This window comes from Dromaius novaehollandiae, chromosome 12 (genome assembly GCF_036370855.1).
Source record: "Dromaius novaehollandiae isolate bDroNov1 chromosome 12, bDroNov1.hap1, whole genome shotgun sequence".
Classification (NCBI taxonomy): domain Eukaryota; kingdom Metazoa; phylum Chordata; class Aves; order Casuariiformes; family Dromaiidae; genus Dromaius; species Dromaius novaehollandiae.
The window spans coordinates 8,281,408-8,304,168 of record NC_088109.1 but is presented as its reverse complement, the minus strand read 5'-3'; the positions used below and the strand labels follow the sequence as shown (position 1 = coordinate 8,304,168).

Genomic DNA, 22,761 nt, shown 5'->3' with positions numbered 1-22,761 from the left:
AATGCATACTAGTAATTCAACACAAGTTACTCAATATACTGTCTTTCAGACAGAGTAATTAATGAAAAGCATTTGCTGAAGACCACATTGTGGTGCTTGATTCATCACAACTACTGACTCAAGAAATAAGCTGACTGGAATTTAGAAGTACTGTATTTTGTGGAAACTGCTATGTAAAAATCTTATAGTGCTTTCCAACTCATTAGTGAGAAGGTTTTTCAGCACTCCTGTGTAATAGGGAATGATTAATCCCTCCATTTAATGGAGATGAAGTTCTTGCCCAAAAGATAGGGAGCTCATCTGTGGCAGGGATAGAATTCAGACCTTCTTTTTCTTTTCTTTTTTTTTCTTTTTTTGACTCCTACGTTTGTTCTCAGACCATCTTTTACTCTGTTTTGTTATTGCTTTTTATTAAGCATATGCTATATGTTTTACAGTGTTGACTTCATTGTTCTGTTCTCCAGCTTAAAATAATTGAACTTGAGTGACTTCCATCCTTATTAAACTTACCAGAATTGACGAGTACTTAACATTACCTCTTCTGGGGTATTTTGGATTTGGATTCCCGAAGTTTTGTCTTTACACTGACATCAGTGTGCTGGAAGTAAACAGTTAGTACTGTTTCTGTTGTCTAGCAGTGCTGTGCTAGTATGCATCATATTAAATGCCACAATGAATGCTGACTTTACTCGCTGTAAGTGTTAGTAGCAAAAGTGCCTCCCAGATACACTTGCATTTCTGACTAGACTAGGAACACATGAAACATCCATTTTTCCAGACATTTCTCAAGTAGAACAGTAACCAAGCCCCCGCTAACTTATAGTAAGGTTGTAAAATAATATAGATTTAAACTCGTATGCCAGAGGCTTCAGTTACTTGAGAAAACAACTTACAGCAAAATTTAGGTGAATTGAGAGTTATATGGTAATGCAGGAAAGTGTATATCTTCCTTTAAAAGAACTTTGCTTTATTCATATGATGTTTGACTATAATGTGAGGAGATGAGCTCCGTAGTAGAGCAGAATGGTTAAAAGGTAATTTCCATGCTCAAGCCTATATTCTAAATGCATAGGAAGTGGGATATTGGCGGGGGGAAGCAAACATGAGTCTTTGCCGCTGAGTAAACACAAAACCCAATTGTTCAGCCTTTGAATAACATCAGTACAGGAGCAAACACGTGCTGTCACCTGAGAAAGTCTGCTAAGCCCATAATAGACTTGCAGCTGCAGGTATATGAGTGTATATGGCCAGCATCCACAGTGAGACCCCGACAGCGTACTAATTTTTCAGTGGGGCTTATGATCCAAGTCCTAGTCTATACAGAGCTTTTTGCTTCAGTAGAAGTATTTAACTAATATTGATGTATCTTCTACTGTTGGCATAGCTATAACAGCATAGAAATATTTTAATGGTGTTATAGCTTTGCAAAATAAATGAACTGTCATTAGTATGTGGATATTGACACCTGTTCTCAATATGGCTTTACTGTTTTTGCTGCGTAGGTGTAGAGAGAGCAAAACAAATTATGTGCATATATAAGCTGGCTACCATTAAAACATGATCCTTTTCAGTTTCTGTCCTCCATCCTTTACCTCTTCACCACAAATTCCTTTCCTCTCAATTGTCACGTCTCATCAAATTTTCTAACAGTTACTGAAAATATTCTGCATGTAGGGTTGTGGGGGTTTTTTGTTTGTTTGTTTCCCCATAGATGTTTATTAAATGCATCCTAGATACTTTGGATAGGTCAAAGTTGTGTTCTGGTTTGTTAAGCTGCTGCTTTTGTAAACATAAGTTGTGGGTCTTTTGCGTCTGTCATTGCACAATAATCTAGAGAGCTTTTGCAGTCCACACCCAGGGTATTTAAAAAAAAAAAAAAAAAAAAAAAAGAAGAGTCATTATAGACAAAATGTGCAGCCTTCTGATATTTCTTAAAGGCCCACAAAGAGGCTTCAAACAAACTTTTATCCGTCACACAAATTAGCTGCAGATATATTCAAGAATGAGTGGAATTTGGATATCTGGTCCCAGGCAGACATCTTAAATTTACTTAAAACATCTGAGCTGGAAATAGATACCGTTACAGTTTCTGCATGGTTTGACAAAGATTGTTCAAAATTTTTCTGTTCACCTTTCAGTATACTCAAGTTCTTAGAATCCACCTATATACCACCTTCCTATATATCGGAGATGGAAAAAGTTGCCAAGCAAGGAGATACCATTTTGGTGTCTGGAATGAAAACAGGGAGTTCTAAATTAAAAGCAAGAATACAGGAAGGCGTCTATAAGGTAAGAAACTTGCATTCATCGTTTTTTATTTAGTCTTATATCCAGCGTTATGGGAGTAGTCTGTTTGCCCTGCCACGCTGTTCCATGACATCTGTTCCCTTTTTGGCTATCACGGTGCTGGGTCTCTGTCCTATGGGTTCGAGCCTGTAGCCTGTATCGCAGAAGGGGACAGTGCTGTGCTCTCGATTGCCCTGAGAAGGGTTTGAGACTGGTGCAGCTTCCTAGCTGTAGTTATCTTACCCAGGGTGGGGCATGTCCCAGAGAGAGTCTCTGAACCTGACTCTCTCTCTGACAAAGGCACTGTAGCAGGGGAACACACTTCAAATACTTGCGTACAATTCTGTTATTCCTGCAAACTAGAGTCATTCATATTGCATACCAATATCACTATGTAGTGTAGGCCTCTCTAAAATAAATAAAATTACTGTTATGTTGTATTTACCTTTATTTCCTGATGTGCTTAAGATGAGACTATCCCTGGCTTTGTACAAATACTTAGTAACTAATTTTACCTCATTAGATCCTGGTCTCCACGGGCTTTGGGATCAGAATGTCAATATTCCAGGAGTGTTTAACTGCAGTATTGGCATTCTTCCTAGCTGTTATACAGATCCATGCTATTTCTTTCTTTGTAACTGTGGTGACTGTGTTTTTCATTTAACTCTAGTAACAAAGTTGTTGTTTTCTCATGATAGAATTTACAAACACCTGAGGTGGTTTTTATGGGTTGTTGCTTGCAGGAATACTTTGCATTGTGTTAATATCAACTTAGTACTATACCATGTAAAAAATACATCCATGTATACAAAATCGTGGGGGGATTTCTGAAGTCCATGTCATACCTGCAGTCTGTTGCTGCAGGTTTGTACTATTACTTTTTGTACTTAATGCTTCTGCTTAAACCAGCATTGCCTTGCACTGTCTTAACTATACCTGAGAAAAAGTGTTCTGTGAAAATATTATCTAAATGTATGCAATGCTAGTAATGTTTCAGGAATAATAGTGCATCTTAAGAATTGTATTTTTGTTACATTTTACCTTTGATAAGTAATTCTGCTGATTGTATTTGTATATATTTTTTATTTGTATGATATCAGAGTCTGAATCTGGTCATTTTGTTCATGTTTCTTGAACTCATGAGTTGGTTCTGAGCTAATACTGAGTGTAATTGAAGTGATATTATCCCATTTGCAATTTTACATGGCTTTCTGGTTACTGTTTCATTTAAAGCTTTCACTGCTGCCAGACTGATCATCTTCAGCAAACTTCCCTCAAACAACTGTAATAGAACTTACACAATTATATATTGTATTCCTAATTTCATAGACCAATGAGTGTGATACAGAAGTTCTGTGGAAGTACCTTGTTTTTACAGTGGGGAAAATACATTTCTACATGTCTGAATAGTCACTGTGCATCTGTCTCAAGTATGTCTCCAGAAAACAACCAAAGTTATGTTCAAGACAGACCGTGGGTTTTTTGGGTTTTGTTTTTTTTCCTTTGTATGGTATTACTGAACCATGTATAGATTGGAATTGCTTACCCATTTTAGTTGTTGGGGAGACTGGCAATGAACAGGGAATAAAATCAGATCAGGTTGCTTCTGGAAGGTGCCCGCTGAACTTTCATTTCACTTTTCTTCTTGAACCATGGTCAGATTACTCCTACTTATCTCCATTTCCACATCTGAAAATGGGTGGAGATAGCAAGTATTTGAAGTAGAAGATATGATTCGTTAATGCTTATCGATACTTTTGAGATGCATAGCTTCTTAATGGTATGCTGCTCTAAATCATCTGCCAGCTCCTGTGCTAAATCAGGAGTTCTAAAGTTGTTGTTCTTCTTCCTAATTTTTTTTTGGACTCAGTATTAGTGCATTTGAAACTGTGACAGTGGACCAACACAACTAAGCTGTTGCGACTAGAGCAACCATGTACTGCTATATGCGGTAGGTTTTCACAGTAGTATTGGCTCAGGTGATGGATGCCCCGATGCTATGAGAGCAGGTTCAAGCAGCAGTTGTGGCTGGCTGCAGTCACCGGTGGTGTTCAGCGGTGCAGGTCGCTCTGCAAGGGCTGGAGGGATGTCTCTGAGCTGTGGGAGAGCTCAGTCACCCTTGTAGCACATGGGGCAGGAGCTGCAAGGAAGGTGCTGGAGGATATCGTAACTCACATGCCTTAGTCTTCATCCTCACTGTCAAGCAGAATGGTTACCAGCTCGTGCCTGTTCAGAGAGGGTTTGTGTCAAAAGTGCTCTTCAGACTTTAGGGCTTGGCATAAATCCCCAAATTCTTATGCAATAAAGACGTAACTTCATTAACTGAAATAATTCTGAAAATCTTTTTTTTTTTTTTTTTTTTTAGTACACAATCCAAATAGCTGCAGTGGTCTGCAGTGACATATTTTATTGGAGTTTCAGGCTGGGTGGTGGATTCCAGCTGTGGTGAGCTGTAGAAGGCTTTTCACAGCCCTTCCAATCTCTAAGAAGGTCCCCCTTTTTTTCATACTGGCCTTCAGGTGGTTTTGCCCTGCACTCTACGCTCACACTTAGTGTTGCAGAATTTCGGCAGTAAGATACTCTAGCAATCAATGTCAACATCTCTGAGTTCTTTGGCAGTATGTTCCTTCCTTTAAAAAGGAAGAAAGAAAAAAGAAGGAGCAAAAAAAAAAACCTTCCTCCCCCCCACCCCCAAGGTATCTTTCTCTTGATACTTACTTGATAAAGTATTCATTTAGTTAACTTTTTAGGGGCTTGCACAGATTCAAATAAGTGTTCTTATCTATTTTTGCTTATTTTCTCTGGGGAGTTAACATATCAGAGCAGATCTGTATACCATTCATTGTCTTGTGCAGTCTTCTGCCTTTACAAATCTAGAGGTGGTAATAAAGAGCTTATTACAGAAAGTGTATATTTTTCATTTATAGATTGTAAGTTATTGCTACATGATACTTGTTTCAAACAAACAAATGAACTACTTATTCTTTTTCTCAATTGATAGAATGTACATCCTGCAGAAGTCAGATTGCTTATTTTGGAAAACATCCTTTTAAATCCAGCATATGACGTTTACCTTCTGGTAGGAACATCAATCCAATACAGAGTTCAGAAAATAAGACAAGGGAAGATTACAGGTTTGTCCAGTTCTTTTTTAACGTTTGGTGTGAATTTGTCATTTCTGAGAAACTTTTAATTGTATTTGGACAACTTTGTTAATATTTAGTGGTGTTTTCCTAAACTGTGATGATACAGCCGTTTAGTCTTTTCTCTCATAAAAGTTGTGTCTGTAAAGGATGTAGTGTCAGATTTGTCAAGGACGTAAAGGCAAGGGTAACTTAGAGGAATAGGAGCTAAAAATATAATTTTAGATATGTTAATTTGTTTCACATTGACTAAGAAATCAGATAAAAACTAAATTTTAGGTTAGTTCTTTTGCTAATGGAGAGTATTTTCTGATGAATGGATTTGCCTTATTTTCACAAGTGTCATCTGACTTGCTTTACCCCCAGTTCAGAAGTCTGTGAGTTTGTAATTGCATCTGTTGTTTACAGGGAGCCTGTGCTGTTAATGACTTTTTTTGTTCTTTTCTAGAAACTAGATATGAGATACTTTAGACCTGTCTTCAGCTAGTAATATGGAATAGAGCAGCAAAAATTTTCAGTAACTCATAGAAAGCAGCTTTAGCACTTTTGAAACTGGAAATTAATCTGATGTTAGGTCTAAACAGTAGGCAATTTTAGCTGGTAGCTGTAGCTTCAAAGAAATGAAAGTTAGGTGAGAAGCTCGTGTGTGTTGATATAATCAGAAATGCATTTTCTACAAAATAATGACTTAATGTGTACACTAGGCATCAATAAAAAATTAATCAACAGTAATTAGCAGCATCCAAACACTGACACGTTTGCTTTTATTGCTTCATATGTCGTCTTGTTTTATGTACAGAATTAACAATGCCATCTGATCAGTATGAACTGCAGCTACAGAACAACGTGCTTGGCCCTGAGGGAGATCCGTCTTGGCCGGTTGCCGAGCTGGATCAGGCAACGTCAATTGTAACTGCATTGCAGCAGGGACAGGCTAATCTCATTCTTGGGCACAAGAGTATCCTTTGTGTGTCATGCTTTTCCGTTCAGGTCCTCGTGGCAGGAGACAAACTTCCCACTCTTTGCAGCACAGAAAGATAAAATTATCCACGCTTGTACTAGTGGTCTTGAAAATCGGGAGTACCTGCTGAGGTCGTGGAACGCAGCATTGCTGAGTTCAGTCTCGGCAGAGCTGCCTGATGCTTTGACATGTTCTAAGACGTTAGACTGGAATAAGATCAATTCAGTCATGTCGGTTCCCCTCAGTCAATGTGGGAATGTGATGAGGCTTTGTTTAATTTTTATATTTAGAGCATTATATTCTAAAATGGCGGGATCTCGCTGCCAATGTCTTTGGGGATAGTGGGGCTAATTTGTTTTCCATGTACAAATAGCTTTAAATATCCAAAGAGGCTCAAGCAGCACCAGAAATGAGCTGATTTTTAACTTGACTTTAGAGAAAACTTTTTTGTTCCTTTACGGAGACTTCAGGTATTCGCATGCAAGGGGTTTCCAGACTACCAAACAGCACTATCTATGTTGTGAATCCAGGTTATTTAGGTTGGTACTGGCCATAACTTTCCTGACAGCTTAATATCATTTCTTACCTTTGTTCTTGTGCTGGTGTTGGGGGTGTGTGTGTGTGATTTCCAAGTCCCTTTTGTTTCTCTCGTGACTTGTTATTTTAGAAGAGTTGTCACATTCATAACATTAGCTGAATGTGGAAAGGGTTTAGTGGTAAACCTTTTTCTCCTTCACTTTCACCTTTGTATTCAACAACTTGCAACAATTAAGGTGCATCTTCAGAACGTAGGCACCAGAAGTGAAATGTTTATATTCATTATGTAAAGAGCCTGTTGTCTCCGTTATTCATTATTTCCTGTTTTGTAGGATTTACAGTTCACCCTGGTGATAGATGGATCCTAGAAACAGGCAGAACTTATGAAATTACAATTGAAGTGTATGATAAATCAAGCAATAAGGTGTATTTATCTGACGTAAGTGTACATATACTTTTTTCTGAGTGTCTGTCCCCTAAATCCTGGGTTCCTTTGAGCAGTTGAGGTTGAGCAGTTTCTTGCTTACTTTGAGTTGGGACATTTCAGGGCTTGTTATTTCTTGCCTTTTTCTTTTTAATAAAGTTTTGTGGGTGGTTAAAGTTCACTAGAGTCTAAGTGCCGTAGGAAAATGGGAAGAAGTCTGACAATGTTCTTCAACCGTGCCATACATGCAGTGCACTGGAAGTTGCAAACCAGTGTAACTGGTGGAGATCAGTACTAATGTTGTTCTTAATCTCATCTGCCTCCTCCAAATACAATTTTATCACCTCTAGAGTCAATCTTTGCTATTTTCAAAGAATGAGATAAAGCAGGTTTACAACGCTCTGGAGTAACTAGCTATTTCCTTTCAGTTGTTTATGGGGAAAAGCCTTGATAACTAGTTAGCATTTAAACAGTTTACTTTTTATAAGATGAATTCTAGCTAATATGTTCTGAATCTCTGTTACTATTAAAATCTAAAGGAGAAAAGCTTTAAATAGTTCATTTGCAAACAGATTGATGTTATTAAATTATTGCTGTTCAGAATATAGTGCATCTGTGAATGTTATTTTGTTTGCCCTTATGATTGCTTCCTGAAATACAGATCTGAGTTTCAGTCAGATCTCGGGAGAAATGTGTTATTGGGGCAGTAGTCAACATGTTTTTCCCATATTGTGTTTAAGAATTACAGTTTAATTGTTGTAAGGTTGTTTAAAAAAAGATAATTTTTAAGAGGTGTAAATACTGCTGCCTTTTTCCATGTTAAATTACATGTTGCTGTTAAATGAAAAAAAAAAGTACGTTTTCTGTGGAGCTGGAATTGTGCTGTGTCTAAAATGTATGATCTTGTTAAAAGACTGTGACACTTTTATGGGTGAAAAGTTCGTCAGCTTCAGATAAACAACTTTGAACTAAATTACTAAATTTCTGTTCCCTCACTGATTTGTTGCTAATCTGTTTATGGCTATTAATGTCAGTTATTTGTGACAATATGTATTTAATGTTTAAATTTTAGAATATCAGAATTAATACCAAGCTGTCCAAAGAATATTTTGAGGTTCTGAAATCATCTATGAATGGATCATATCATTATGTGAAAGCAATAAAGAAGGGTCAGACCATTATTGATGCTGCACTGACATCTATAGTAGATCAGGTATGTTTTCATAATTACTGTTCTGCTTTACCAGTAGACCTAAAAAATGCTTTACTTGCACATTAGTGGCTTAGTAGTTGGCAAGCCTTCTAAAAGGAAGGCTAAGAATTACATGGGTCTAAGCCATCATTGTTTGAATAGATTAAGAACGATATCCTGAAATTGTTACTTTAGGAAAACTGTCAACTAAGTCAACAGAGGATTTGCTTAAGTAAAGACTGTGGGATTTTGCTACTGTGTGTGTGGCAAACACCTGTTAACTGGTGGTGCACAGCACTGACTTTTCTCTTTTTTTTTTTTTTCTTCCCCCCCCCACCCCCCATGGCAAATATCTTACATGGGCTCATAACATATCCTTGTGCTGGTGCAAAGGTCCTTTCACATTCTCTGAGCAAATTTTACAATTTATTGTGGTAGGATCATCAGTGTCATAACCTGGCCTTGTTCGGCATTCAGTTACATTTGGAAAGTTTTCTGTCATTTGGTAAGTGATGTTAAATGCTGGAATGAAAATCTGCCAAACGTATCAGCCTACAAATCTCTTTAAATTAATATTCATTAACTTTCTGCTAATTGGGCAGGCTGCTGAACGTATGGCTAACTAGGAAAAGTGGTGTGAAAGTGATCTGCTCTTGCTCAAAACTGGAAAGATTCAGCACTTCAACCCATCTGCTCTGAAATCTTTTTAGTGACTTCTTGAGTAGGATTTAGTGGTCTGGAGTAGGATTTAGTGGATCCTTGTATATGATAGGCACGTTCATTCCCTGTGTCAGACAAGTACTCCTGAATGAAATTAGATCTACTGAGAGCTATTAATACTTTATTTCTCGCTGGAGTTATAAAAGAAAAGAAAGTATATTGCGCAGGAGTGTTATGGCATTATAGCAATATGTAAAGGCCAATTTTTCAGGATGGGTTGAGGAATGGGTATGTTAGGCTGAGATGCAATGTCTTCCCCTGCTATCCAGTGTGGAATGTGTGAGGGTAAATGTAAGTGTGGAGTTTCCAAATTAGTTCTCAAAAACTGGGAGTTATGGAAGAGTATATTTCTTACTGCTGTTTGCCTTTGAATGGGCCTGGGCACCTGTATTTCCATAGTAATATTACTTAATACAAGAGTACAGCTTGCTGCAACAAGCTCACAAATAACACTGCTCATAACAAAGTGACCCTAAATCGTTGCTTTGCATTCTTTTTCTCAGAGGTGTTTTCAACTACTTGCCTATAAATAAAGACTGAAAGTTGTTCCTAGATGGTAGTACTTACAACACTGTACTGTTGCTTTTTATAGGATGGAGGTGTTCATACATTGCCAGTTCCAGTGCGAAACCAGCAAGATGTTGAAATCTATGTTCCAATAGTTCTTTCACCCAGCATTTTGACATTTCCATGGCAGCCAAGAGCAGGAACCTACCAGTACACCATACAGGTATGCAAAAGAAGCATCTAAATGCCGAAAGTATTGCTCAAGTGAATGCAGTGAGGCCTGTAATTACTTACGTAGAAACAGCTTAGGTTGCTTCAGGCACAGTAATATCTAAAACTTGTTTGGAGGAATTCCTCTGGATGTTAGTTGCAGAAATTAACGTGTAGTTTAAAAAAAAAGTCATCTCATCTTCTGTGCATGTGCACACACATGCCCTGGCTTGGAATTACAGAAAACATCCTAGTTACAAAACTTCATAACAAAAGAAAAAATAGAGGCTGCCATTTACTGTAAACTCAGAGTATGATTCGAAAGGTGCAATGACGTGCAAAAAGGGCATGACAAGATGAGCAACCAGCTCCCTAGAGACCCTCAGCATCAGTATCCTTCACTCTCCACATATCTCTTGCTTTTAGTAAAAAGCCGTAGGGAGGGAAAGGCCACGTCTTTATTTACAGTATGCCTTTCTAAAGAGACTTTTTTCTTAAGTGTCTTACATCTTGTCTTTGCTCCCACACTGCTAATCCTTTCATATGCTTCATAAAGCCAATTGCTTGTCTTTCAGCATCCAGTGTATATTCTAACCGGGGAAAAGAACCTCATGCAAAACCCTTCCTGAGTCAGGATTCTCACCTCAGTGCCATCTCCTCCAGATCCTCCTCTCAGGGGTTTCATGCACAGTTCCTGCCACTCTGTTTTAGCGTAAAGTAGTGCTGAGTTACTGGTTTACCTTCAAGTAAATGGTATAGGAGGAGCAGAGGCAGCAGGACACATGGTGTATTTAAGGGGAAAAAAAAAAACACTGAATGGTTACTTTTGCATTTCTCAAAAGGATAGAACTGTATTCACTGGTGCAATTCTGAAGTTAAGGTCATTGAGTTTAATGTCATCTATATTTTTACCTTCTATGGGATTCAGATTTACCTTAGCTCATGCTATGCCCAACCACACCAGCAGAGTGTGGTAAAAATTCTTGGTACCAAAATGCATTTTCAGTGCTTCATTAGAACTTCTGCTAGAGCCCAGTGAGGAAAAGTAAATGTGGTGTTCTCTGTTTTCCACCTCTTTTACAGATCTATTCTTGTCTCTTTGTCTTGTACATATCACTAAATGTCTCACTACAGAATGTTCCTTCCTGTTAATCAAAAAATCTGCATTATTTTGTACTGTGTGTTTTTCATTTAAAAAATAGTCAGGATTTTTTTTCCCCCCTCAACATTTGAATCAGATTGTATTTACTGAAACAGAACACTTTCCCAAGCTGTCTGTTCAACAATACTAGTGGTTGTTTACAATAGCACACAGCGTGACTGTTGTCCCTGCTTGCAGATTAGTTTTTGCCTCCTACTCGATAGTTTTTGAGTCAGGCTATTTTAAACCAGTGAATGGACTCTCTCTGAAAATAAGTTTAAAGGGATTTTGGATCTAGGCATATTTTGTTTATAGCTGAAGAAGTAACTCTTTCCAGATGGTATCAGAACGGGTTTTGGGTTTTACTTTGTCAGCTGTCTGTTTTTGTTGGTTGATTTGCTCATATTTGCATTAATAAGATGGCTTCTGTTGCAAGTAAAAATGATAGCCTGCGGATCTTTTTCCTTCTGTGCATTCGAGAAGCTAGGTGCCATCCTTATGAAGCTTAGTACATGGCAGTCAAACTGAGGGCTATGTTTTTCTGGTGTGGGCATCACCCTTACTGATAATACAGTCTGTGGAGTGGAGTTTAGCTAACAGTCTGTGGATCACAGAATAGGTGGGGTTGGAAGGGACCCCTGGAGATTGTCTGGTCTCACCCCTGCTCGAGCAGGGTCACCTAGAACAGGATGCCCAGGACTGTGTCCAGGAGGGTTTTGAACATCTGCAAGGATGGAGACCTCACAATCTCTCTGGGCAACCTGCTCCGGTGTTCAACCACCCTCACAGTGGAAAAAGTTTTGTTAGGTTCAGACAGAACTTCCTGTGTTTCAGATTGTGCCCGTTGCCTCTCATCCTGCTGCTGGGCACCACTGAGAAGAGAACAGTTAAGCTGAAATGGGAACTGGCTTATTCTTTTTTCTCAGTGCAAACTGACTGCTAGAGAGAAAAATGTAGTAATACATCTGGCTTACATGGCAAGGAGATGTGACTCTGCAGAATTATGAAGAATTTGGTATTTCTTTGTTATGTCTTCTGCCCATTTCCTTATTTTAGCTGAAGGTATCGTTACAAAACACTTTAAACATTTACATTCCTTAACTAAATGTTTTTCGCCGTATCTCACACATTTCCTTCTGTCAAACACCATTACTTTTTTAGCCATTCATCTTTATCCAGTGCTCTTTGTGTAATCGGGTTGTACAGGTGCTTATGGAAGAGAAAAAGAGAAGTGACTGTTCCTCTCATTTTCTAGGAGAGGCCAATTAGATAAGTCCAGTTTAGTTTAGATTATTTTCCATGCTGCTCTTCTAGACAAGACTTATTTTGTTGTCCATTCTTACGTCAGTTTAATTATGAACCAGGTTAGAGCAAATGCTGAGGAAGCTAAAGAAACGAAAAAAATGCATGTAAACAAAATCTCCTTGCAGTGTTCACTGATGTTTCACCCATTTTTTCACTCCGATGGAACTTTAGACTTTTTAAGTTGCTTTAAAAATGCAATTTATTCTCAGTGTACCATATTGTAAAAGATTACTCTTGACACTGTCTGATGTTCCATAATGCTGCTTAAAAACTATGCTTTACAGAATCATAATGATTATCTTTGTTCAGCAGCTAGTGTTACAGATTAAGGAGGAGAATATTCTGCTTGTGCTGGCAAATGGTTTTTTTTGGCCCTTTACTTTATAAACCTGCAGCAGATGTTACCCTGTCCTGACTGTCAACTGTTCCTATTACTTAGTGTAATCATTTGTGTCTGTTGGCGTGGGCCATGATATCAAGTAACTCATTCTTACCCTTATGTGGAATAATTACATTCACTTATGCTCTTCTTATCTTAAAACAGCCCTTCAATAGCTGGGAGCTTTGGGGGAAAGGGCTTTTTTGGTTGGCTGGTTTGGTTTTCTTATTTTTGGAATCTCCGTGATAAACCTGAGCTTTTAAGTTTCGCAGTTACTGAATCCTCCCTCGCAGGAGGAACCCGCTCCTGGGAGCACAGCCTGTGTAACTCTGACCTCCGTAGTGCTTGCAGCACATGCAGGCGGTTTGCATTAGTGCCTGTCCTTCATTCCCTGACTGGTCAGGTGCTGGAGCAGCATATTTGTTAAATGGCCACAGGTAGATGTGCTGATCTTTAGAACAGCTACAAAGATCTAATGCCAAGAAGTGATTTTTTTTTTTTTTCCTGTTGTTCCTTTCCCTCCTTGCCTCCCTCTTCTTTTCTTTTCCTTTTGGATCCCTTAACAATTTCTACTGGCAGCAGCTAGTTGATACAGTGTGTCAGGCTAGCAGCTCTGAGACCCAGAATCTTTGAGTTTGCTCTTTGGTTGTCAGCAACAGAGATGCAGTGGGAGTTTTCAGAAGTACAATAATCCTATGTGCCAGGCCTCTGGCGTGCCAGCTTGTGAAACACTGTGCTGTCTCCAGGCACTGTCAATCACTGGGACCTGCAAGTATCAGACATCTGCAGCTGGGAGGGAGAAATGTTTGGGTTAGCAGCACTGGTGAGCACACAGTATATGTGCCTGAAGAAACCTGAAATTAAAATGAATGAATTGCAGTAATCTTCTCATCTCTTACTTGACCTAGCTTATTTCGAAGTGCTTAGAAATTATTTTGGTTGTATTTCCTCGATAGTGGCATGATCAATGCTCAGTGTGTTCACAGCTTTTCATGCAAGGTGTTCAGGAGCTTGACAGTTAAGAAACATGAAAACCATTCACTTTGTAAAAATATTTGAAAGATTTTTATCTCTGTTCTAGGCTTATGGTGGAAGCGGAAATTTCAGCTGGTCCTATTCTAACCAGGCGGTTGCTACAGTGACAGTCAAAGGAGTAATGACAACTGGAAGTGACATTGGTGTCAGTGTTATTCAGGCAATTGATGTGCAGAATCCACTGCATTATGGAGAAATGAAGGTAAAACTTTACATTCCCTGGTCACTCTTGAAGATGGCTTTTCAAAAACAATGAAGAAGCTGAGCATCCCATAGGCCTTCCCCTTTGCAAAGTGTTGCCAAATGATTTGCCTCGCTGCCCTGTGGCAGGGTAAGTGATCAGCTTCAGAGTTTATACTTCTGGGGATTCGAGCTCTCTCTGCTGCATTGATTAAAGTTCCAGTTTGTCCCCCTCCTTTTCTTGGCAACTTTTTCCATGATGAATATTTTGAGTGCAAGAAGGAAGCAGTCATTTACTGCTGGCTTAGCCATCTAAGTAGACAAGCCAAACTAAAAATACTTTCTGCAGGGGCAGAGGTGGGTGAGGGAACAGAAGCAATTGGTTTTCCCCTTGATATAGAAATGATGAACGTTAACATGAAGATGTGGTAAGGAAGCGGAAACTGCCTAGAAAAGTGCCCAGAAAAGTGGCCAGAATCATATATGTGCCACTCAATAAACCTAGATCCCGTAGCTGACCAAGAAAAAGAATCCGATAGGAATATTAGAGCATGGAGAATGAAAACATATACTTTGTGAAGAGGGATTTTGTCATCCCTATGCAAATCATATCCTATTCTTAGCATTTTGTCAGGGCGTAAGGTATAGTGAAGAAATACAGGGGTAGTATATGTGATCTACCCGCAAAACAGTGCGTGCAAGGATACGTGAAGAAGTTTCTCTAGTTGATGCTTATTGTAAATCTACAATCTTCAATATTTTTCCCTAGAATTTTACTGATTTGGAATTTTTTCTAGGGACACAAATGATTTTCCTTAATGAAATCATGCCAATGCTTACTCTCTCTGTCAGGCTTTTCAGAACTGCCAGACCAGTAACTTGGTAGAATAGAAACTAAAAGTAGGTACTACTGCATGCTGTATATTTACTGCCGTGAAGTAGTACTGCTCTGCTATCTTCACAAAAAAGGGTATTGGCACTAGTTGATCTGGTCAAATTCTAATCTGGCTAGGTGCCTGTCGAATCAGAAATAGTTTTTGCAAGTGCTGTGTTCAAGTAGTTATACAGTGTTGCTCATGCTATTAGGATTGAAGGCCCAAATATAACCTGTCACTTACGAGCATGTTTAATTTTAGACACATGCACTGTGTTGGAGCAGTAGCGAGATATTTCTATCACATTTCTATGAAATGCAGCTTCTGCAGCAATAGCACATCCTGAATTCAGGCATTTGAATCTGTACTTCAATTCTGTGCCTTTTGCAAAGAGCTAATTACTGGAATGGAAACCTGACAGAGAAGAGAATTTTGCTCCTGACCTGAATAAAAGTAAGAGAATATACTGAACACATGTGATTATGCCAGAGTCCAGAGACTCTAGGCTTTTGTCTAAATGCATAGTCATAAATAAAACAGGCTTGATTATGCCACACAGATACTGTTGAGGCGGGCAAACAACCTCCATCTGGTTAAGGCTTTATGAAGATGGTGGTCCTGGTTTCTGAGGAAGCACAGCAGCTGATTTAGGAAGCAAGTCTAGCAAGCCCTTGGCAGCATACGTTCCTTCCACGACGCATGCATGCAATTTAGCAGCTGGTGGGGAACAAATGATTGGATTAAATCTACATACATTAGCTATACAAAATATCTCATCACTCTTAAGTTTTCCCATGTGCAGCATAGCTGTAGCTTCTGTATTGCACTTCTGTTGCACCAGAGTACCTTTTAGCAAAAGTGTTAAAAAATGTTTGGTCAAGACTGCCAAGTCTGTCCCATAATGAAGAGAAAAGTATGTAAGTAGAAATCTTTTTGTTAGTATGAGTGTTTTGGGAAAGATATTTTTAACAAAATTCTGCTTGAAACAACTGCATCTACCAATTCTGTTTTTTAAGGGGCAAATTAGTTTGTTCTTTTCTGCTCAGATTAATTATGTCAATTCTACAAGATGCATTTGAGATAGACATCACATTTAAAATAATGACTGTTCTGGTTGTTAAAACTTACACAGAACCTAGTTTACAAACTTGCTCTAAGATTGCTCCCTGGATAACCCAGGTTCCAGTGATGCTGCTTTGTACCAGTATCACAGCTACCAGTGTACCAGATTTAGGAGTGAGGATTTTTATTTAAAACCTTTTATCCTCAAACATAAATTTAAGCTTGAAGATGGAAGAAAATATTTCTCTCCGTGTGAGCTTTCAGAGCTGTGTATTGCACAATCTGAATAGGTTATTCTTTAACATCTTTGTTCTTGTGTTAAGAATTACATTCTTCTTTGAATAACTCTGAAGAGTTATTTATTGACCTCAGTGAGCAAGTATTAGGAATAGTTAACTGTGTTCACAATGATTGCAATTTTAATACTGTACCGCAGGGTTCAACAATTTGTCCTAAAGCCATTTGTAGGTAGTCAAGAAGTTTAGGTACTGCAGATGGAAAGCTTTGATCACAGCAATTATTATGCAACCTGCAGTCAATCTTTGGAAGATTCTTTGATGCTTTTGAAAAAGTAGCAAATCAGAGTAACAAACAATACACTTAAGGCCTGTCCATCAATGTAACTGATATAATAGCTTCTAAGATCTATTTCTGCTAGTCTTATTTTTGGAAGTAATCCTTTTGATTTGCAAGGTATTTCTGACATAAGGATTACTTGTGGAAGCAGAAGGCACTAGATGTGTTTACTTATTTTAGATCTCTGATATATTACGGGGGATTTAAAATACTATTAAAAATGCCCTGCCAACAGAAATACAACAAGAGTTAAGCCTATAAGAAAATCTTTGGGCCATTGGTTCCCGTAATTTCTTCTACATACCTGCCGCTATCAGCAATGCAGACTGAAGGCCACGGGAGCCTTGCTGAGGTCTAGCTCAAACATTTATGCTGTGGAACTCAAGTTCAGATACCAGGTCTGGCCCAGCTGGTCATAGTGCCTCCTGGAGATGTCACGCTCTTTAATCCACACTTTAAAATCTATACAGCAAAAGGGAGGTGGCGGAAAAGAGAATTAATACAAGTAGTAGCAAAAGGATCACTAGGCTAATGTGACCTTGGACTGTTATGAGAGAAGAGGACTAAAATGGTTGAGAAATCTTCCTGGCACCTTCTGTTACCTTTCCTTGTCAGGTGAAACAGTAGCAATGTTAAATCTGAGAGGAATTGTTTCCAGCTGTCAGAGGGAAGTTAGCTGTTAAGAGATGTATATACAAGGGCTAGGGAAAATGAGGAGACCATAATGAAGTCTTGTTTTCTGGCACCTTTCCGTGGAGTTGTTTGTGCATCTCTGTCGTCTTGTTCCTTTCCTCCCTCAGGTGTATGTGACTGAACCTAGTGGGATGGAGTTCCTGCCCTGTCAAGTTGAAGCACGTGTTGGGCAAACGTTGGAGCTGCCCCTGCGCATAAACGGTCTAACAAACGTTGAAACGGGCGAGACAGTCCCGCTGAGTGACTGCTCACATTTCGATCTAGTTGTGGAAGTAGAAAACCGTGGTGTGTTTACACCGCTTCAAGGTGACTTAACCCCTCACTGTTTTGAAAGTTAAATTAAAATGTTACTAAGTCGCGTATCTTCTTTAAATTACTGTTTTGATTGTTGTGTAGAGGATCGCTAGAGAGGTGCTTTACTTCAGAGGTGGGGGTCTGAGGAGACAGGAGATGTTGTTTTGAGGAGGTACTTACTTCTTATGCAGCAGAATTTCCCTTTGAAATTTTTGATGTTTTAAAGGACTCTGAAAGCCTTTTGGCAATTAGATGCTGAAGAATGTGCAGTCTCCCACATCCCTTTCTACTGCCTTAGTATTTTTAATGTGCTGCTATAACAAAGCTGATGGGTTTTCCCCTCAGAGGGGTCCAGGTATATTGTGCTTTCATGGTGAATTGGAGGATTTGCAAGAATACTAAAATTAATAACCGCTTAGCCCTACTTGCCCAGCTGTACCTTTCAGTTCTATAAAGGCACTAGTCATTATTCACTTCCAAGAAGCGAAGACCAGCTGCTTAAATTTTGCCAAAGCTGTGTCATTCTTAAGCTTAAGCTCGCAGCTTTGAGAAGCACATCTTGTCGGGTTTATTAAGAGTGTAGAATATGTTTCTCTCCCCCTCTCCCCCTCTCCCCCTCTCCCCCTCTCCCCCTCTCCCCCTCTCCCCCTCTCCCCCTCTCCCCCTCTCCCCCTCTCCCCCTCTCCCCCTCTCCCCCTCTCCCCCTCTCCCCCTCTCCCCCTCTCCCCCTCTCCCCCTCTCCCCCTCTCCCCCTCTGCCCCTCTGCCCCTCTGCCCCTCTGCCCCTCTCCCCCTCTCCCCCTCTGCCCGTTTGCCATTAACGGACACTGGACAGTTTGTCATTAATGTCCAAGCAGACAATGAACAACCTGTTTGTCCCTGTGTCTGCTGAATTCAGTATGTTGTTTGGATGTACTATTACTTTTTCCAAGTGCCTCTTGAATGGAAGCTCTTTCCTGTGCTATTGAGCCAGTAAAACCAGTCTGCATTGTACCATCTGTGTGCCTGAGAGGCAGCGATTTTAAAATGTCACTACATAATTAGCTGTTGTAGTGCTTTTTTAGAAAAAGGAGAGGAAAAAAAAAAGCAAATGTACACAAAAACTGAGAAATGTCATGATAATACCTTTCCTTCAGCCAGTGAAAACTTCAGTTGTAGTCAATACTTCTGTGCAGGAAAGCTGACTTAATTACAAGCCGGTTTCACTTGAAAACAGCAAAATAAAAGTACTCAATTAAGAAAACTATATTAATTTGTACTTCAGAGAAAAGACTTGTGTCCTGCTTAGGACAGTGTGAAAATAAAGAAGTTTGAGATATGGATACTTCAGTAAGTGATGGGTTTGATACAAAAGACTGTGAGCATTTTACCCATTTGGTTGGTGAGATCTACATACTTCTGGTGGAAATATTTCTGTCAAGAAAAGCCATCTAGAATTTTAATTAAAATGCATAGCCAGTTCTATCCAAAGGTGCTTTTTTTTTTTTTTTGACAGGGAGACTTAAGCCGACTGCTGATTTTTGTAGTGGAGTCAGAATGAAAGCTGAAACTCAAGGATACACAACACTTGTTGTTAGTTACACCCACGGTCGTGTGCACCTTAGTGCTAGCATCACCATTGCTGCCTATCTACCATTAAAAGTAAGTCTTTTTTTGCTGCGCTTATTTAAAAAAACAAAAAACAAACAAAAAAACAGCTCTTAATGTCTTAAATGACAAATAGCAAGCTGATATTATGTAACTAGTATGTAAAAAAATTGAGGTGGTGGTTTGATTCATAGGAAAAAACTTATGATCTGTCTTAGAGAATCATGTTTTAACCCTTTCTGTATGGAGCACATATACTGGAGTTTTCCTACGTAAACGCTGCAAGATATAACTATAGAGGAATGGGTAAGTTGGTAGTGAACTAACAGGTTTTTGCAAGTTTTGAAGAAGAAAGTGAACATGATACTCCTGGCCATTTTTCAGATTTTATGGCAAAAGAGTCACAGTTGCTGTTATCTGTAGAAACATGCAGGACAGTAATAGGAGTCAGACCTCTTCAGAGTGAACTGCAAAGGAGCAGATATTTTGAGGGTGAGGGATAACAACATTTGTCTGTAACACTGAGTTCTTTCTAGCTGATTTGCAGTAACCTGATTTCTAAAAATTCTAATTCACTCATAGCCATCTTCCTTCTTTAAAAAAGAGAAAAAAAAAAGTCTGTAGAAATTTGAAAAACAGCTTTGTATTACAAGAACACCTAGACAATTCATTCATGAAACTGAATCCTTCGGAAGTTGGGCATGTCTTGTTGTACACAGCATAATTATTTGAATTAGTAAGTTCGTCTTCATCAGACTCTAAGTGGGTTGAAAATGATGCGAGACTCAAAGCCTTTGTTTTTCAACTGGCTTTTTTAACTGATTCCTTGTAAATACGAAAAATATATCTCACTGCTGGACAGTTGAAACAAAAACTTGGAAAGAAAGAATTTGAATACGAGGTCAGTATGTGAAAATACAACAGTATGCTCATGTTACCCTCTCTCTTTAGAGATCAAGCACTGAATCCACAAAGCTTAAGTCCAATATGTTTGACCATAGTATTCCCCCCTCTCCCCCATCTGGAACAAAAGCTTGTGCAAGTCATATGACTGTGCGAGTGTGATGATGACTACTTCTTAAAAATGCTTTTCTGTCAAAGATCTTGAATCGCAGAGAACGTAACACTTGGAAGATGCTGAGACATCCTGAGCAGTGTATGTAATCTTTTCTGCTATTGGCAGTCAACGTGGAAAGGTTTAGTCCCTTTAATTAGGAATTATTCATATGCATGCTATCATTCACATTCCCTAACAAAGCCCCTTGAGGCATTATAATGTTGCTTTTCATGTACAAAATTAAATGCCTCTAGGGTACTTAGCAGAGCCCATATGTATTAAGAAAGAGCTTGGAAGAGTGATTTCCAAATTTTCTTTTCCCTCCTATCAGTAGAATGAAATATTTGTGATCCTCAGAAAAGGAGGACCCAGGCATTTTGCTGTCAGATATTATCCATTAAAAAGGAATTTATAGCATAAAAAGTGAGAGAAAGACAAACAGGAGTCAAAAGAGCAGGAAGACAATTTTCCAATGGGTTTTTACCTTTACCTATAGTACAAGTATAACCAAGGAGTAACTGGGAGGAAAGAGGAATGTTTATAGCCAATCCTTCACGCGCCTCCCACCAAGCACTTACAGAAAGAATTAACCATCCTTTATGCTGGTTACTACTTCTTTCTTACCATATTCTGACAAAAACGAGGTTGTGGAACACAAGCTGCAAATGATAGTTGTGTATTAAAATGTCAAGTTAATTTCTGTGGTGATTAACAGCACAGGCAGTCCTGGTGATGTACATCAGAGTGGAATTTTTGTAGAGGTTTGAAGTGAAACTTTAAGTCATATGTAGGAGAATGATTACATGCACAGAACTGTTGGAGAGAGCACTGTCAAGTGAAAGGATTTTAAAAAAGAGTAAAACTTGACATTACTTCAGTCATTACAGTACTATTTTAAAAATGTAGTAGAAAATTATTTCTCTGGATATATTCAAAAGCATGTATTCAATATCTTTTCCTTGCTGTAGTTTTTCATCAAAGAGATGGGATTAGAATGTACTAAATATTTTTCTTCAGACTCTTGGAGTCCATTGGATATAACCTGACAGATTGTTGCTTACAAACTGTTCTATGAAAAATCATAACCTAATCAAAATAATAAATAAATATAGCTCTTAAACTAAGAAAGTGAACTTCACAAAAGAACGTTCTATCGAAATATAAGACATGTTAATAGAATCATTAATTCATAACTGTTGTTCATTTCAGACTATTGATCCTCCATCTGTTGCTTTAGTGACTTTGGGTTCCTCTAAAGATCTGTTATTTGAAGGAGGACCCAGACCATGGGTACAAGAGCCTTCGAAGTTCTTCAGGAACATCACTGCTGAGGACACACATAGTATTGGTCTCTCTTTATTTGGACTTCCTACATCTCGGAATAATATCCAGCATTGGGTTAGAGCGTCTTGCAAAAGCCTGGGAGAACAAGTAAGTGCCAGAAAGTATTTATATTGTTCTCCATCAAACACTGAGCTAAGGCAATTGAGGACTTGCCTCAGACAGATTTATGATACCATATAGCTTTTAAATAATGAGTACTTTTTATAAAAAGCTAGTAAGGAACTCGGATAAGTACATTGCTTATGCATTTTGTTTGTTGTGATGCTGGTACAGGTTTTAGGGGTAAGCTTTTTATAAAATTAGGTTAGCGAGTGGTTTATGATGGGTTTATTGCAGTATAAAGCCACGGGAACCTTTGTTGTGGTTGATAATAGAACAGATAGATCCTAATAATTGCAGCTTACTTTGATTTTCATGAATAAGATCATTACAGGAGGTTGCCGCAGAAGGCTGACCTGTCAGTCTGACCTGCTCCTCTGAACCAAGTTACGGCCCAGTATAATTCTGTTGATTTCAAATAAATGAGTCATATGAGTATGCTAGCCTAATATTTAGGCAGCCTTTGAAAGTAGCCATAGTCATGTTCGACTTGATTTTGTTTCTGCTGCTTGCAGAAGAGATTTCTCCTGCTTTAATGATGCTGGCCAGTTTATAAAGCATTTAGCTTTGATTTTAATGTTTATTTCTCCTGTGATTTTGTAAGGGCTAAGCATTTTAGTGTGGCTGGCAAATTGTTTTACTCATGTCCTCGGTGGACACTGCTATTTCTGTAAGTGCAAATTCAGAAAGGAACAAGCATCTTGCTGTTGTCTCTGGCTCTGCATGCCTTGGCTGCTGTCCTCTGTACTGTACAGCACTGATCACATCTGTATGGTTTGGGCTAGCATGAGCACAACAGTGGTTAAGACAAGTAACCAGAGCTACCTCAGCCTACTGGGATAGCCTGCTTCATGATTACATCATATGTGTTTCATTGAGGAGTAAAGAGGGAATGTAAAATAGAACATAAGATGTTTTTAAACATGATAAAGTGATTATAATTATTGTCTTTGAGCTATTCTATTCTTGGTGACAAGAAAACAAACAGCTTGTTGGCTTCATAAGTTATGAAAGATTTGTCATTTGAATTAAGTTTGATAGTAATAAACATGAAAACCCAGGAACAGTTCACAGCAGATAATGATATGGAACCATTCTTAAAATATGTCTCCTTTTACATCTTTGTACGTCTTCATTGGTGCTGTAAATCCACAA

The 22,761-nt window shown here is 38.7% G+C and overlaps 1 protein-coding gene across 2 annotated transcripts in view; it reads left to right on the top strand.

The window, feature by feature from the left end:
• Nucleotides 1–22,761, top strand: part of NUP210 (nucleoporin 210) — a 93,494-nt gene that overhangs the window by 40,201 nt on the left and 30,532 nt on the right. For both annotated transcript variants that reach the window (XM_026099549.2, XM_064518866.1), the window contains 11 exons: nucleotides 2,139–2,289; nucleotides 5,288–5,420; nucleotides 6,229–6,387; nucleotides 6,861–6,929; nucleotides 7,260–7,366; nucleotides 8,424–8,564; nucleotides 9,856–9,993; nucleotides 13,887–14,042; nucleotides 17,334–17,532; nucleotides 19,015–19,160; nucleotides 21,373–21,594. In XM_026099549.2, the coding sequence (XP_025955334.2) occupies nucleotides 2,139–2,289; nucleotides 5,288–5,420; nucleotides 6,229–6,387; nucleotides 6,861–6,929; nucleotides 7,260–7,366; nucleotides 8,424–8,564; nucleotides 9,856–9,993; nucleotides 13,887–14,042; nucleotides 17,334–17,532; nucleotides 19,015–19,160; nucleotides 21,373–21,594 (1,621 nt within the window). The remainder of the gene's footprint in view (nucleotides 1–2,138; nucleotides 2,290–5,287; nucleotides 5,421–6,228; nucleotides 6,388–6,860; nucleotides 6,930–7,259; nucleotides 7,367–8,423; nucleotides 8,565–9,855; nucleotides 9,994–13,886; nucleotides 14,043–17,333; nucleotides 17,533–19,014; nucleotides 19,161–21,372; nucleotides 21,595–22,761) is intronic.